This window comes from Prunus dulcis, chromosome 6 (assembly GCF_902201215.1).
Source record: "Prunus dulcis chromosome 6, ALMONDv2, whole genome shotgun sequence".
Classification (NCBI taxonomy): Eukaryota; Viridiplantae; Streptophyta; class Magnoliopsida; order Rosales; family Rosaceae; genus Prunus; species Prunus dulcis.
In genome coordinates, this window is record NC_047655.1 from 24055793 (window position 1) to 24070049 (window position 14257).

The following is a 14257-nucleotide window of genomic DNA, read 5'->3' on the forward strand; positions in this document are numbered from 1 at the left end:
ACAAGCTAACATTTAGTGTCCATAATTTCTACATAAAAGCTAAATAGTGACAATGACGGTCAAGTTGTTTGACAATGTCCCGCTACATTGACTTAGATTTTTCTTTGGTGGGTGGAGTTGTTGACTTGATGTGTATCCAAAGACTCGCAATGAAGGATATGTTCAGAAAGGCATTGGCTGAGAATCAGGATCTCAGTTGTGGTCCCTTATCTTCGAGGTTATCTTGTCAAAGGTCAGTAATGTATTTCTAGAGGGAAATTGAATGCAGATTTTGGACTAGTTGTATGGAAGAATTTTCCAGTGGCATGATTCTGATTTACTCTATATTTTTTTCTTGTTAATTTGTGACAATATCCACTATAGGAGTAAATAATCCGGCTTCCAATCACAAGACGCCATTTAAACGAGAAGAATATCTCATAAGTCAATTAATTGAGTCTATTTTTTTGGCAAATTATTAGGGAGTTGTACAATAGTATTTCTTTTTTTTCCTCGGAGCTGGCTGCCAGTTACAATAGTATTAAATGCAATTTCGCCCTACAAAACTCAGAGGCCAGGCCATGTTTCTGGTCTAAGTCACATGTATCTCTTATTTGTATTTGTTCAAAGATTCTTGTCTTTTTTTTTTGATTACAAGGCAGGCCGAAGTCAGAAAAGAAAAAAAACTAACAAGGCACAGCCCTACTTTGGGCTCTTCCTAGATCATCATCCAGCAACAAGCTTGAGAAGGAGACAGGAGCAGACTCGAAGTTATGAAGCCCCAAGGGTAACTCATACCCCAAGTTAGCAAGGTGATCAGCTGCTCTGCTTTGTTTTTATGGGTATAGTCCATGACTTAATAGCCATGTTTTTCAAGCTTGTTATAGTCATACTAGTAAGCCAAGCAGCAGCTGAAGATCTCAATTTCACCTACAATGGTTTCCTGTCTGCTAATCTTAGCCTAGATGGCGTAGCCCAAGTCACATCCAATGGCCTTCTGAAGCTTACAAATGACACTGGACTCGGCCATGCCTTCTACCCCAACCCAGTAACCTTCAAGAACTCATCCAATGCTACCGCTTTCTCCTTCTCTACCACTTTTGTGTTCGCTATCAGATCCAGATTGGGACCGCGTTTGGGTGGCCATGGAATTGCCTTTGTCATTGCTCCGACAAGAGGGCTCCCCGGAGGTTTTACAAACCAGTACCTGGGCGTTTTCAATGACACCAACAACGGCAACGCCAACAACCATATTTTTGCTGTAGAGCTTGACTCCGTACAGCACCCCGAGTTTGGCGACATCAACAACAACCATGTTGGGATTGATATCAATGGTTTGCGCTCAGTGAAGTCAACTCCAGCGGGATATCATTCTCTAAACAATGGCGGTTTCCGAAACTTGACCCTCATCAGTGGTCAACCAATGCAAGTATGGGTGGAGTATGATGGTATCCAGAAGCAAATCAATGTCACTTTGGGTCCAATCAATGTTGATAAACCCCATATTCCACTCTTGTCTTTGAAGTATGACCTTTCCACGGTCCTTAACACGACCATGTATGTTGGCTTCTCCTCTACTCCTGGCTCACTCGTCACATCTCATTATGTTCTAGGATGGAGCTTTGAGATGAATGGCCAGGCTCCAGAACTTGTTCTCTCACAACTTCCTAAGCTGCCCCGGATAGGACGTAAAAAAATATCTAATTTTTTGACCCTTGGTGTGCCTGTGATGTCTGTGAGTTTGGTTTTGCTAGCAATTTCAAGTTTAATTTATGCCATAAGAAGGAAGAAGAAGTTTGCAGAGCTGCTTGAAGATTGGGAGCTTGAGTATGGGCCTCAAAGGTTTAAATACAAAGAGTTATATATGGCAACAAAAGGGTTTAGGGAGAAGGAGCTTTTGGGAAGTGGAGGATTTGGTAAGGTCTATAAAGGCATATTACCTTCCTCCAAAACTGAGATTGCAGTGAAGAGGGTCTCACATGAATCAAGACAGGGGATGAAGGAGTTTGTTGCAGAAATTATTAGCATTGGCAGACTTCGTCACCGAAATTTAGCACCACTGTTGGGATATTGCAGAAGAAAAGGGGAGCTGCTCTTGGTCTATGACTACATGCCTAATGGAAGCCTGGACAAATACCTATACGACCAACCAGTGGTCACTCTCAATTGGAGGCAGAGGTTCAGAGTGATCAAAGGTGTGGCTTCAGGGTTGTTCTATCTTCATGAAGAATGGGAACAAGTTGTGGTTCACAGAGATGTGAAGGCCAGTAACATATTACTAGATTCAGAATTTAATGCAAGACTAGGAGATTTTGGCCTTGCAAGATTATATGACCACGGAAAGGACCCTAAGACTACTCGTATAGTTGGAACATTTGGGTATCTAGCTCCGGAGAATGCAAGATTAGGCAGGGCCACAACGCACGCCGATGTGTTTTCTTTTGGGGCATTTTTGCTTGAAGTTGCCTGTGGAAGAAGGCCAATACAGACACAAGGTCAATATCTGAATGTGGTTCTGGTTGATTTGGTGTTTTCTTGTTGGAAGAGAAGTAATATTCTTGAGGCAATAGATCTAAACTTGGGTTCAGAATTCGTAGCTGAGGAGGTGGAATTGGTGTTGAAGCTTGGGCTGTTGTGCTCTCATTCAGAGCCTTCTGCTAGGCCAAGCATGCGTCAAGTAGTGCATTATTTAGAGGATGACATTCCACTGCCGGAGTTGTCATCTCTTGGTCTTTCTTCTGGTGGCTTGAATTTCGCACACCGCGAAGGTTTTGATGATTCGGCAATGTCATATCCGTCTTCCATGGGCAAGGAGATATCATATGTTCCAGAGTCGACACTTCTCTCAGGTGGTCGCTGAGGCCAATCAATTAAGATTCTCACCCAAGCTGCCATGCACGAGGCATAGAACATTAGTTTGTAACATTAAATCAATGCTGCCATCAAGAAAAATATTACCTTGTTGCTGAAATGTCTATTATAATTATTTAGATAGTTTTATTATAAAATAGATGTTTTGTATTATACTATTTTTTATATCTTTTTGTTGTTGTTGATAATATACTATTTTTTATATAAGAAAACAGATTGGGAAATTTTAATCTTAATAAATAGTAAAAAATTAGAACGGGAAAAAGGAGCAATTTTAAGAGGTGGCAGTCGGTTGGGTTTGGAATGCGGGCCGAAGCTTGGATTAGTAATTACTGGATGAGTCCCGCTACATTGACTTAGATTTTTCTCTGAAGGATATGTTCAGAAAGGCATTGGCTGAGAATCAAGATCTCAGTTGTGGTCCCTTATCTTCGAGGTTATCTTGTCAAAGGTCAGTAATGTATTTCTAGAGGGAAATTGAATGCAGATTTTGGACTAGTCGTATGGAAGAATTTATATCTGCGTTAAGACTTAAACTGAATTATGTATTGAAAGTTTCACAGAGTCTTTGGTAGAGAATTGAAATTAATAGCCATGTTTTTCAAGCTTGTTATAGTCATACTAGTAAGCCTAGCAGCAGCTGAAGATCTCAATTTCACCTATAGTGGTTTCCTGTCTGCTAATCTTAGCCTAGATGGCGTAGCCCAAGTCACATCCAATGGCCTTCTGAAGCTTACAAATGACACTGGAAATGACACTGCACTCGGCCATGCCTTCTACCCCAACCCAGTAACCTTCAAGAACTCATCCAATGCTACCGCTTTCTCCTTCTCTACCACTTTTGTGTTCGCTATCAGATCCGGATTCGGACCGCGTTTCGGTGGCCATGGAATTGCCTTTGTCATTGCTCCGACAAGAGGGCTCCCGGGAGGTTTTCAAAACCAGTTCCTGGGCGTTTTCAATGAAACCAATAACGGCAACGCCAGCAACCATATTTTTGCTGTAGAGCTTGACCCCGTACAGAACCCCGAGTTTGGCGACATCAACAACAACCATGTTGGGATTGATATCAATGGTTTGCGCTCAGTGAAGTCAACTCCAGCGGGATATCATGCTCTAAACAATGGCGGTTTCCGAAACTTGACCCTCATCAGTGGTCAACCAATGCAAGTTTGGGTGGAGTATGATGGTATCCAGAAGCAACTCAATGTCACTTTGGGTCCAATCAATGTTGATAAACCCCATATTCCACTCTTGTCTTTGAAGTATGACCTTTCCACGGTCCTTAATACGACCATGTATGTTGGCTTCTCCTCTACTGCTGGCGCAGTCTTCACATCTCATTATGTTCTAGGATGGAGCCTTGAGATGAATGGCCAGGCTCCAAAACTTGTTCTCTCACAACTTCCTAAGCTGCCCCGGATAGGACGTAAAAAAATATCTAATTTTTTGACTGTTGGTGTGCCTGTGATGTCTGTGAGTTTGGTTTTGCTAGTGGTTTCAGGTTTAATTTATTTCATAAGAAGGAAGAGGAAGTTTGCAGAATTAGTTGAAGATTGGGAGCTTGAGTATGGGCCTCAAAGGTTTAAATACAAAGACTTATATATTGCCACAAATGGATTTAAGGAGAAGGAGCTTTTGGGGACTGGGGGTTTTGGTAAAGTCTATAGAGGCATATTACCCTCCTCAAAATTTGAGATTGCTGTGAAGAGAGTCTCACACGAATCGCGACAGGGGATGAAGGAATTTGTTGCAGAAATTGTGAGTATTGGCAGGCTTCGCCATCGAAATTTAGTCCCACTCTTGGGCTATTGCAGAAGAAAAGGGGAGCTGCTCTTGGTCTATGACTACATGCCTAATGGAAGCTTGGACAAGTACCTCTATGACCGCCCTACGGTCACTCTCAATTGGAGCCAGAGGTTTAGAGTGATCAGAGGTGTGGCTTCAGGGTTGTTCTATCTTCATGAAGAATGGGAACAAGTTGTGATTCACAGAGATGTGAAGGCCAGCAATGTGTTACTCGATGGTGAATTGAATGCAAGGCTAGGAGATTTTGGCCTTGCAAGATTATATGACCATGGAACAGACCCTCAAACTACTCATATAGTTGGTACACTTGGGTATCTAGCTCCAGAGCATATAAGATCGGGCCGGGCCACAACGAGCACCGATGTGTTTGCTTTTGGGGCATTTTTGCTCGAAGTAGCTAGTGGAAGAAGGCCAATAGAGGCACAAGGTCCGGACCAGGATTTGATTTTGGTTGATTGGGTGTTTTCTTTTTGGAACAGAGGTGCCATTCTTGAGGCAAGAGATCAAAACTTGAGTTCTGAATTTGTAGCCGAGGAGGTGGAGTTGGTGTTGAAGCTTGGGCTGTTGTGCTCTCATTCAGAGCCTACAGCCAGGCCAAGCATGCGCCAGATTGTGCAGTATTTGGAAGGTGACATTGCTTTTCCTTTGCTCTCTCTTCTTGGGCTCTCTTCAAATGGCTCGACTTTTGCTCACCATGAAGGTTTTGATGATTTTGCAATGTCATATTCGTCTTCTCTGGGCAAGGGGTTTTCACATTCATCATATGCTGCAGAGTCCACATTCCTCTCGGGTGGTCGCTGATTTGACGCAATTATGATTGTCTAGCACACTAGAATGTTGACTGTACTTATTAGTTTGGTAAGTTGTTATATAAAAATCAGTACTGTAACAATCTGTATGTAAGTTGGGTGAGAATAAAATTCTGCAAAAAGTACTAATTCCATACACACAAACTCGTGCCAAGGGAGTAAATATTGGAGTGCACAACAATATCATGAAAAAGAAAGGGAAAAACTTGCTTGTTTTAGAAATTTCATGAATTTAATATGCAATCTGCATTGAAATTCCGAACTTGTTGCGTAAGGTAGCAGGCACTGGACAGTCTGGATCGCTCTTTGTTCTACACAAAGACAACATATTTAATTAGTGTGAGAATGCAGGGTCAGCTCAGCTTCATTGGGTTTTGCTTTATTTTTTGTGGGTATACTCGATGATTTGATGCATAGGGTATTGGAAATGATGAAAGTCACAACTTCAAGTGTTTGGATAGACAGAAAATGAGAGAATCGAAACAACTGAGAGAGAAAGTTCTAGAACCACTGATCTCAGATATTTCATTAATTAACAAAATGAATCCATTAATGGTCTTTGAATACATTACAATTATACCAACTTGACTCATATTCTAACTTTGTGATGATTGAATTACTATTCTATGGCTTGGTTCCGGAGAGTTGTACACTTTTACAAGAAAGACTTACTTACCCTAATAAGTATGTGAATGTAAAGATCACAGATAAGTTGGCAGAGAATTAGAAATAATTGCCATGTTTTTCAAGCTTGTCACAGTAATGTTGCCCATCCTGCTCCAAGTAAGCCTAGCAATAACAGCACCTGAAGATGCTAGTTTCACCAACAATGGTTTCTCTCTCTCTCTCTCTCTCTCTCTCCTCCGCTGCGAACGTTTGTTCGCTCAGAAAACCCAATTCCATCGTCTTTTTCTCACTGTGAGAACCGAAGCTGTGTTGGGGCCTCAATTGGTGGCTCTGGGTGTGGCCGTGAAGAACCCATCTGCGACGGCGTCGTTTGGGGTCCCAAAGACATCCCCATGGCGCGGCTCAGTTGGTGTAGGTACTGGGTTGATGATTGAGTGTTCGTCGAGGCCACAGAAGAAGGCCACTGCGCATCACAAGAAGACTCGGCCTCGCAAAACGCAGCCATGGGACGTGAAACGCAAGCCCACTGTGTACACTCCTCTGCCTCCTCTCCCTGCCGACTGGACATTGGTCTCTTCTGCAGATGAAGCTTCATCTTCTTCCTCACAAGAGCCACCCACTACTGAGTAGAACTTGGTTTGCCCAATTCGGGTTATTATTATTATGTTTTGTTTTGGTTTTGTTTTTGGAGCTTTGGACATTTGAAGCTTTTGTGCATGTTGGGTTCTGTTTGACCAATTATTATCATTTTGCTTCATCCTGCTTCTTTATCTATCTGCCTATGTAATTTGGGTTGGGTTGGTTTCTGGGTTTGTGAATTAATTGAGGTTGGGTTTGGGTGGCATTGCTTGCCCCCATTTTGATTTGGTTTAAAATGAACTATCAGATTATAAAATTAATTGTTTATGTACTAATCTCAATTTTCAGTTCACTCAGAAATTTCTTCATGGTTCTCATCGTTTCTCCATCTTTTCTATATATTTTAATGACTTTGTACACATTTCACACAGTTTAAAAACCCGCAGCATCGCGCGGGCACCTTTTCTAGTTTTAGCTAAAATAGAGGACAATGGTCAGAACCTACACATGGCTCTTGATGAACACAAGTGTCTGGGCAGCAAACAAGCCATTGGGTATTTGAAAGACCACGATCCAACCTCTCCTTCACGGCCCAGTGCCTTTTCCACTCTTTAGATACCTAGTCCCACTCCTCATCCATGTCCGTCTCTTGACATGATGGCCATATCTTTGTTTTCTCTCAGAGACCACACCTCTTTATCATTGATTTCTCTCTTTCTCTTGAAATCTCTCTCCACTTCTTTGTCTCCGTCGCACCGTCTCTCTCGCTGAGCCGTCTCTCTTCCCTTCACGAGCCTCGTCAATGCTCATTGAGCCTTATCCTAGTATGCGATCGTGGTTTCTCTTTCTCATGTTTTTATGATGGTTTCTCTATCGTGGTTTCCATATTTTCCCTTTGTTTGTTGATGTTGCCCGTCGTTGTTCACCTAGCCATCTCTCTTTCCTCCATGAGCCTCGTCAACGCTCGCCGAGCCTTCTCTGCCATGCTACATGCCACTATTCCCTTTGCACAACCCTTGTTTCTTACTCTGTGTTGCCGACTTGGTATCAGTCACTCAAGCCCCATCACTGTGTTGCCGACTTTGTATCTTTGTATTACCCCCTTCGTATCGGCCTCTCATGCTCCATCTCTGCTCAACCCGTGTTCTTCTCCCCTCTTAAGTCCAATATCTTTCTTTGATTTTACTGCTGGTCTTTGTCTTCTTCAATGCTCTCTGCACACACATAAGGAGTTTTCAACCCCTGCCACTTTCATTCCTCTCCAACACCTTATCCACCATGCTACATACAACTTTGTGATTATATGCTACACTATGTGATATTTATAATGTTTCTACAAGCTGTTTTTTAAAGAAGTAGAATTTCACATGTCTTTTTTTTTTTTTTTCTCGTTCTTTTCCTTCTATCTTCTCTCCTCTCTTTCTTTCTTTTTTCTTTCCTTTCTTTCTTTCTTTTTTCCAATTAAGTGGGTCGAGGTGGAAAGCCAAAAAACATGGGTGTTTACCTCGAGGTGGAAAGCCAGAAAACATGGAAAGCGAAAAACACAGAGCGGAAATCATGGAGGCGTAAAGCCAGAAATTACGGGTGTGGAGCTTGAGGAAAGCGGAAAAATCATAAACGGGTGTCATAATGGATGTATATAAAAGGAAACAAGGGGAGAAAATGAAGGAAACATGCATCTAATGCTTGAGAAATGAACTTTAGCCACAACCTATACAACAAAAACATTCTAAATGGCAGATTCATTTTGTTTATACTAGTTGAGTTAAACCTTTTTCATTTTAAACCAAGTATCTTAGCCTAGTCTCTTTGAACACCAATAGAAAAGGAAAAAGGGAATAGATCTTTACCATTGATGACCTTTTCTTGATTTCTTAAGAATGAACACCTTTGTTGGAAATGCCTTTTGTTTCCCTTGATTTTGACTCCTTCAAGGTTCATGTGGTAATGACCACATGCCTGTAAGTTCATATGGTATTTATGCAAATTTCCCTATTAATAAAGTACCATTAGCCTAGAAAACCGCTGTAATATCCTATTTACCTTCATCTGTGAATGGCTTATCATTTTATAAGAAAAGAAGAATTTAGATAAATATTCATGTGGTAGATCATCCGCCCTTTCACAGGATTTCTCTGGTCTTCTTGGCTCTCTCGGTTTCTTAACGTCTGTCTTTTCTATATTGAAGAAATTTTCATCATACCTATATACCTTGAAGGTTATCTTTTTAAAGAAAGAAGTTCTATATTGTAGGTATATAATTTCCATTCTTCATGAAAAATGGGATCAGTTGTGGCTCACAGAAATGTCAAAGGTCAGAAATTCTATATATACTAAAGCCCAATGCAACTAAACACTGTAGCTAAGCACAGTAAAATTACGAAAATGCCTCTATTTAAAACTGTACAGCCAGCTTTTCCTTTCCTTTTGAACAGTAAAATTGCCATTTTGCCCTTGACTGATTGTTCTGTATTTTTCCCGTTTTGCCCTCTCTTTCCTTGGGATGTAACTAGCTGTTGTTTAGGGTTGAGAGGTGTCTGGTTGGATTTCAACTAGCTGGTTGGAGAGCTACAGGGGTAAAATGGGAGAGCTGTTGGTTCTTCACTGTTTAAATCTGGAGGGTTCCACTGTTTTACAGAACCACCTTTTTTCCCACCAAATTGCTTGCCTTCTTCGTTTCCATTCTTCTCATCTTCCTCTGCTCTTCCAAAGTGCTCACTTTCCAGCTCCCTTGGGTTCTATCAGGAAGGGGATTAAATCTTACAGATTTGCTGAGGTATTTCCAGCGTTGTTATTCTTAATTTTTTTACTCAATTGTTAATTAATTTTTCTACTCAATTGTCAATTAATTTTTCTGACTTCTCTGTTCTCCCACCAAAGCAATATATCACCACTGGTCTGAGAAAAACAGAGTGTAGTTTGTGAGAGATGATGCAAAGCCCATTAAATTGGTGACACAAACCAAACTTACAGCTAACATTGGTGACATAAACAGATCAGTCAAAGCATAAAAACCAAGTTTTTTCACAAAAACAAGAGCAGAGAATTTATTTCTGAAAACGAAATCCATCAAGCACACACCTCTAATTTGAAGCCTCTTCCACTGTCACTGATCAAATGGGTTTTACCGACTAACCTCCTTAAACAAAGCACCGTGTGTTGAGCTAGAGACTGGTACAGCTGGTGGACGGGAAGGGCTCTGCCCAAAGAAGAAGATTTCCTTCAAATGGTAGACAACCATGAAATAGCTATTCCAGATTTGGCCAGCAACCATGCCTCAGCTCAACAAACCCAATTAGAAAGAAAGAGATTTTATAGAGAGAAGTGAAGTGCATGGGTCTCTCTGTTTATGTGTGCCTCTGTGAGAGAGAGAGAGAGAGAGGCGTGTAAGAGACTTTTGAGTTTTGTTTTTGTGCACACAACATAGAGTGAGCTGGAGAGATGGGTCAAGAGGTGATGAGTACGACAACATTGTACTTTTGTTTTGTTGGGTCTATCTCAGCATTGTATATTTTTCCATAATTAAATATTTTTATATTTTTCCTCATGCCTTTTAATAAATATATACGTGCATTTTTATACTAACAAAAAATATATTTTATTTACAGATTTAAAACACATTGAGTTTCACTTATATCCGTGATTTACAACCGTTCCAATTTAACAAGAAACTCAAAGTGCGTATTTGCAGAATGTGGCGACCAAAACTTATTGGATCTACTGATCAATTTGGCGGCCTTCAGTGTATCTTGGTTGACCAAAAGGTAAGAAAATCTCTTTTCCGTGTTATTTCAATTTAATTATAATAACACCACTTAAAGACACCCTTTGTTTAATATCTGTTTCTATTGAGCTCCCTTAATTTTTAGTAGATATTAGCGTGTCAGTGTGTGTTCTTCCTATTATTAATATTGCACCCATTTTCCTAGGAGGCCATAACCATATAAAGTAAGTATAAATTTAGTCCAAATACTTTTATAGAGGATCTAAATAATTAAGAATATTGCAGTAAACTATGTTATCTATAGGCTTTGTTAGATCTACATTCATTATATATAATCTACTTACTTTTTTATTTTAATTTTTTTTTAAAATGAATGTATTATCATATATTTGTATTTCCTTCCTTTTAAATATAATTTCCCCTTATTAATTTTCCTCTTCCTCTTTTTTCAATTATGTAGACAGATGCAATACAAGCTAGCGTCAAAGAGATCGACTATGATTTTGTAGCTCCAAAAATAAAAGCTGGTTCCATTTATGAAATAACACATTTCCACACTGGTCGCAACAAACCATCTCACAAAATTGTACCACACGTTGCACAATTGTTCTTTAATGCAAGAACAACTTTCAAAGAACTGCCAACCATTCAGCCACACATTCCACGACATCGATTTTATTTGGTTGATTATACTCAATTGTCCACTCGGATTGACAAAATTGACATCCTAACAGGTAATACTTTATATATTATTAAAAACTATGCATATATATACAATAAGTATTTCTCCAAAAAAATTTCACATTTTAATACCCTCATAATATTTTCTTTATCATATTGCAAGATGTTTTTGGACACATTACTGCAATACAACCATTGGAACAAAAAATGGTGGGCAATGAAAGGCTTGAGGATAAATGTGAAGTCTGCATCGAAAATATCAGGTACAAATATTCAAAAAATATTTATAATTCAAATTCTAAACTATTATATCTCTTTCTAAATATTTTTTCCCCTACATCTAATTATTCAGGAAAGAAAATGTTAGAATAACCCTGTGGGGAAATACTGCAAAAACTTTTGATTCCCAAGCTTTACAACAATTGACATCACCAATATTCGCAGCTTTTACAAGCCTGAAAGTTAAACAATTTCAAGGTATCCAGTTTATTTTCACTTTCCCCACTTTTTTATACTTCATTTCAAATAAAAACAAATCTAATTCATTATTTATCAATATGTAGGGAAAATTGTTCTAAACAGTAGTGTCTCCACATTAATTTTTATCAATCCAGATATACAAGAATTGGCGGCCTACAAAACGATGTATGAATTGTTATCGCTTTTATTCTAACATATATCTTTGTTTCCCCATTTACCTAAATTAACACCTCTTTTTTATTATATAAAAATGACAATACCCACAGCTTTAATGACTCCACACATGCCGTTAAAATGATGCCTTCTTCCACCGCTCAACTAATGACACCTCAACATTTAGAAGCTGCTAAAAAGCTATCTGTCCAAGAGTTAAACGTTCTTGATCCAGAGACACATAAGGTAAATACACTAACTTCTTTCTTTAATCACTTTATTATTCATGTTTTAACATGCAATTTCACAATTTATTTAAACTCATTTCCACTTTATTATTCTCTTATCACTATATATTTTATATTTTTTTTTGCTATATTAATATATATTTTTTAAATATGTTTTAGGACACTCCCATTTTATGCAGAGCAGCTATTACGCGTTTTGACACCCGTAATGGTTGGTGGTATAAAGCATGTCCATCTTGCTTTAAACAACTTCGAACTGCTGCCCACCGTGATGAACTGTTGTGCCCAAAACACAATAATCAAATTCCTCTCCCTTGGTAATACAAATCTCAACAATTTGTTTCATTTTATTTTCCCATAATTTAAACACAATCATTATAAATTATTAAAACATTACATATATTTTACATACAGGTTCAAAGTGAGCTTGGTGCTTGAAGATTCAACTGATGAAACTAATGCTATCATAATTGGAAGAGCAGCAGAACAACTGTTTAAAATTTCTTGCAATGAATTGGTTGTTCAAAGAGGTTTTACAGACCAACAACAATTACCAGATGTGATTCTGCAAACAAGAGGACAAGTTAAAATTTTCCAACTTCGATTTGGAAGCATGAGAAGTGATTTCAACAGAAATGATCTACTCATTCAAGCAATCTTCGATGACACAATGCCACTTATTGAACCAACACCGCAATCATCTGACAAAAGTTTGGCTGCACATGATACAGAAAACATTGGCGCCCAAATGGTTCCACCCATTACCCCACTTCTCTCAAAGCAAATTCCAAGTGCATCTTCCACAAGCTCAGCTGATGCTTCTATAACAGAAGTTACCCCAATTTCAAAAAAAAGATACAGAGACGCTGTCAAAAGAGCTCTATTCACCTTTCGTCCATCAAAAAAAGCAAAAAGGTTAGAATTGATATAATAATTAACTCCTTTATATCAATATTTACACATATTCTAACATTTACCAATATATTTCTTTCTTTTTCATTTAGCATTTCTTTAAGTCATGTTCAAACCGAAACCGAATCTGAAAAAATGGTCACAACAAAAAGCATGGAGGAAATTGTATCAGATTCTGATTTACCAATCACTGGCTTAAAGAAAAAATCAAGCATGGAGAATTTGCCAACCAGCACTTCTACCCCAAAAATAGAGTTTGTATTCTCTAATTCACTCATCTCATTTAAATACATATTACATCCATAATATTCAATTATTCATACCGTCTGTCATGTTCTGATTGATGCTTTGTTTTAATATATTATAAGATTCTCTCTACTTATTATATAGGTCAAAAAACCATTTAACCACTATTAGATTAACAATAAATCAAATTTTTGCATGCTGAATGTTTGGAAATACTATTAAATTGTCATATTTACAGGTAAATTTTTTGGAAAAATGTCCATTTTTCAGGGTAGGTTCTGCCCGTTTTTTAACATAAATGTCAAGCCCTTAAATAATTTTTGCTCTAAATAACAGCAAAAAAGTCATATATTCCTAATACATAAGAGAATTAAAAACCTAAACATTATATTTACATCCTTTTTTCCAATTTTTCTTCAATATATTCAACCATAATTATTTTGCCTCTCTTCAACTTTTCCTTTAGATAAACACAAAATTAAAATTATGTTTACTTTGTATTACTTCAATTAGAAAACCATCTACAACTTGCTCATTAGTTCTCTTAATTTTGTAACTTTGTATTTCCTACATTGAAAAACTATTTATAACTTTCTTATTAAATCAATAAATTATATTAATCCTGTTTATACATAATTAAATGTTTATGATTATTGTCCTAACTCAATTTCCCCCATTCATCAATATTAACATTTACTATTTTCTCACTTTTTTTTATAACAGGGTCAAGACCTCCATCAAAGAGAAAAAAATCATGAAGAAAGTGCAAAACAAAGCTCGCCCAATTAAATAGCATGCTGTACAAAACTATCCAAATTTTGCTATTTTGATGCCTACTTCCTACTATAAACATCTCGATGTATATACAAACAAGTGTAGTATTTTAACATAACAAGTAGCCTGTAAAATATGTTATGGCAGCTGGCAGCGGCCACATGATAGTGTCCATAATTCTACATAAGAACGATTTGTTAATTAGTGACAATGACGGTCCAGGTTGTATGATTCCAATTTCCTCTCTCTTTTTTTTTTTTTTTTTTGTTAATTAGTGATAATGTCTGCTTCTTTTTCTTTCGCGGCTTTAGTAGTTTGACTAAACGCATCTGCAAAGACTTGCAATGAAGGATATGTTAAGGTTT

At 38.2% G+C, this 14257-nt stretch overlaps 2 protein-coding genes and 1 long non-coding RNA gene across 4 annotated transcripts; all 3 read left to right on the forward strand.

Moving 5' to 3' along the window:
• The first annotated feature begins 191 nt into the window (after positions 1–191).
• Positions 192–3360, forward strand: LOC117631006 (L-type lectin-domain containing receptor kinase IV.1-like). 2 transcript variants are annotated; one of them, XM_034363913.1, is made up of 3 exons: positions 192–232; positions 702–2914; positions 3259–3360. In XM_034363913.1, exon 2 carries the CDS (start codon positions 818–820, stop codon positions 2837–2839), a length of 2022 nt encoding a protein of 673 aa, XP_034219804.1. In that variant the 5' UTR covers positions 192–232; positions 702–817; the 3' UTR covers positions 2840–2914; positions 3259–3360. The 2 variants fall into 2 exon arrangements, with proteins under 2 accessions (XP_034219804.1, XP_034219803.1); XM_034363912.1 differs by lacking the exon at positions 192–232 and having other exon boundaries at positions 535–2914.
• Positions 3361–3416: 56 nt separating this feature from the next.
• LOC117631007 (L-type lectin-domain containing receptor kinase IV.1-like) lies at positions 3417–5606 on the forward strand. Its single transcript, XM_034363914.1, has one exon. It carries the CDS (start codon positions 3445–3447, stop codon positions 5458–5460), a length of 2016 nt encoding a protein of 671 aa, XP_034219805.1. The 5' UTR covers positions 3417–3444; the 3' UTR covers positions 5461–5606.
• A 7270-nt stretch (positions 5607–12876) lies between these two features.
• On the forward strand, positions 12877–14034 carry LOC117632763. The gene is made up of 2 exons (XR_004586515.1): positions 12877–13126; positions 13842–14034. It is a non-coding gene; the product is annotated as an uncharacterized LOC117632763 (long non-coding RNA).
• Positions 14035–14257: the final 223 nt, after the last annotated feature.

Excerpts from the sequence above, each read along its gene's own strand:
- LOC117631006 (XM_034363913.1), top strand. The coding sequence starts at position 818 with ATGGGTATAGTCCATGACTTAATAGCCATGTTTTTCAAGCTTGTTATA.
- LOC117631007 (XM_034363914.1), top strand. The coding sequence starts at position 3,445 with ATGTTTTTCAAGCTTGTTATAGTCATACTAGTAAGCCTAGCAGCAGCT.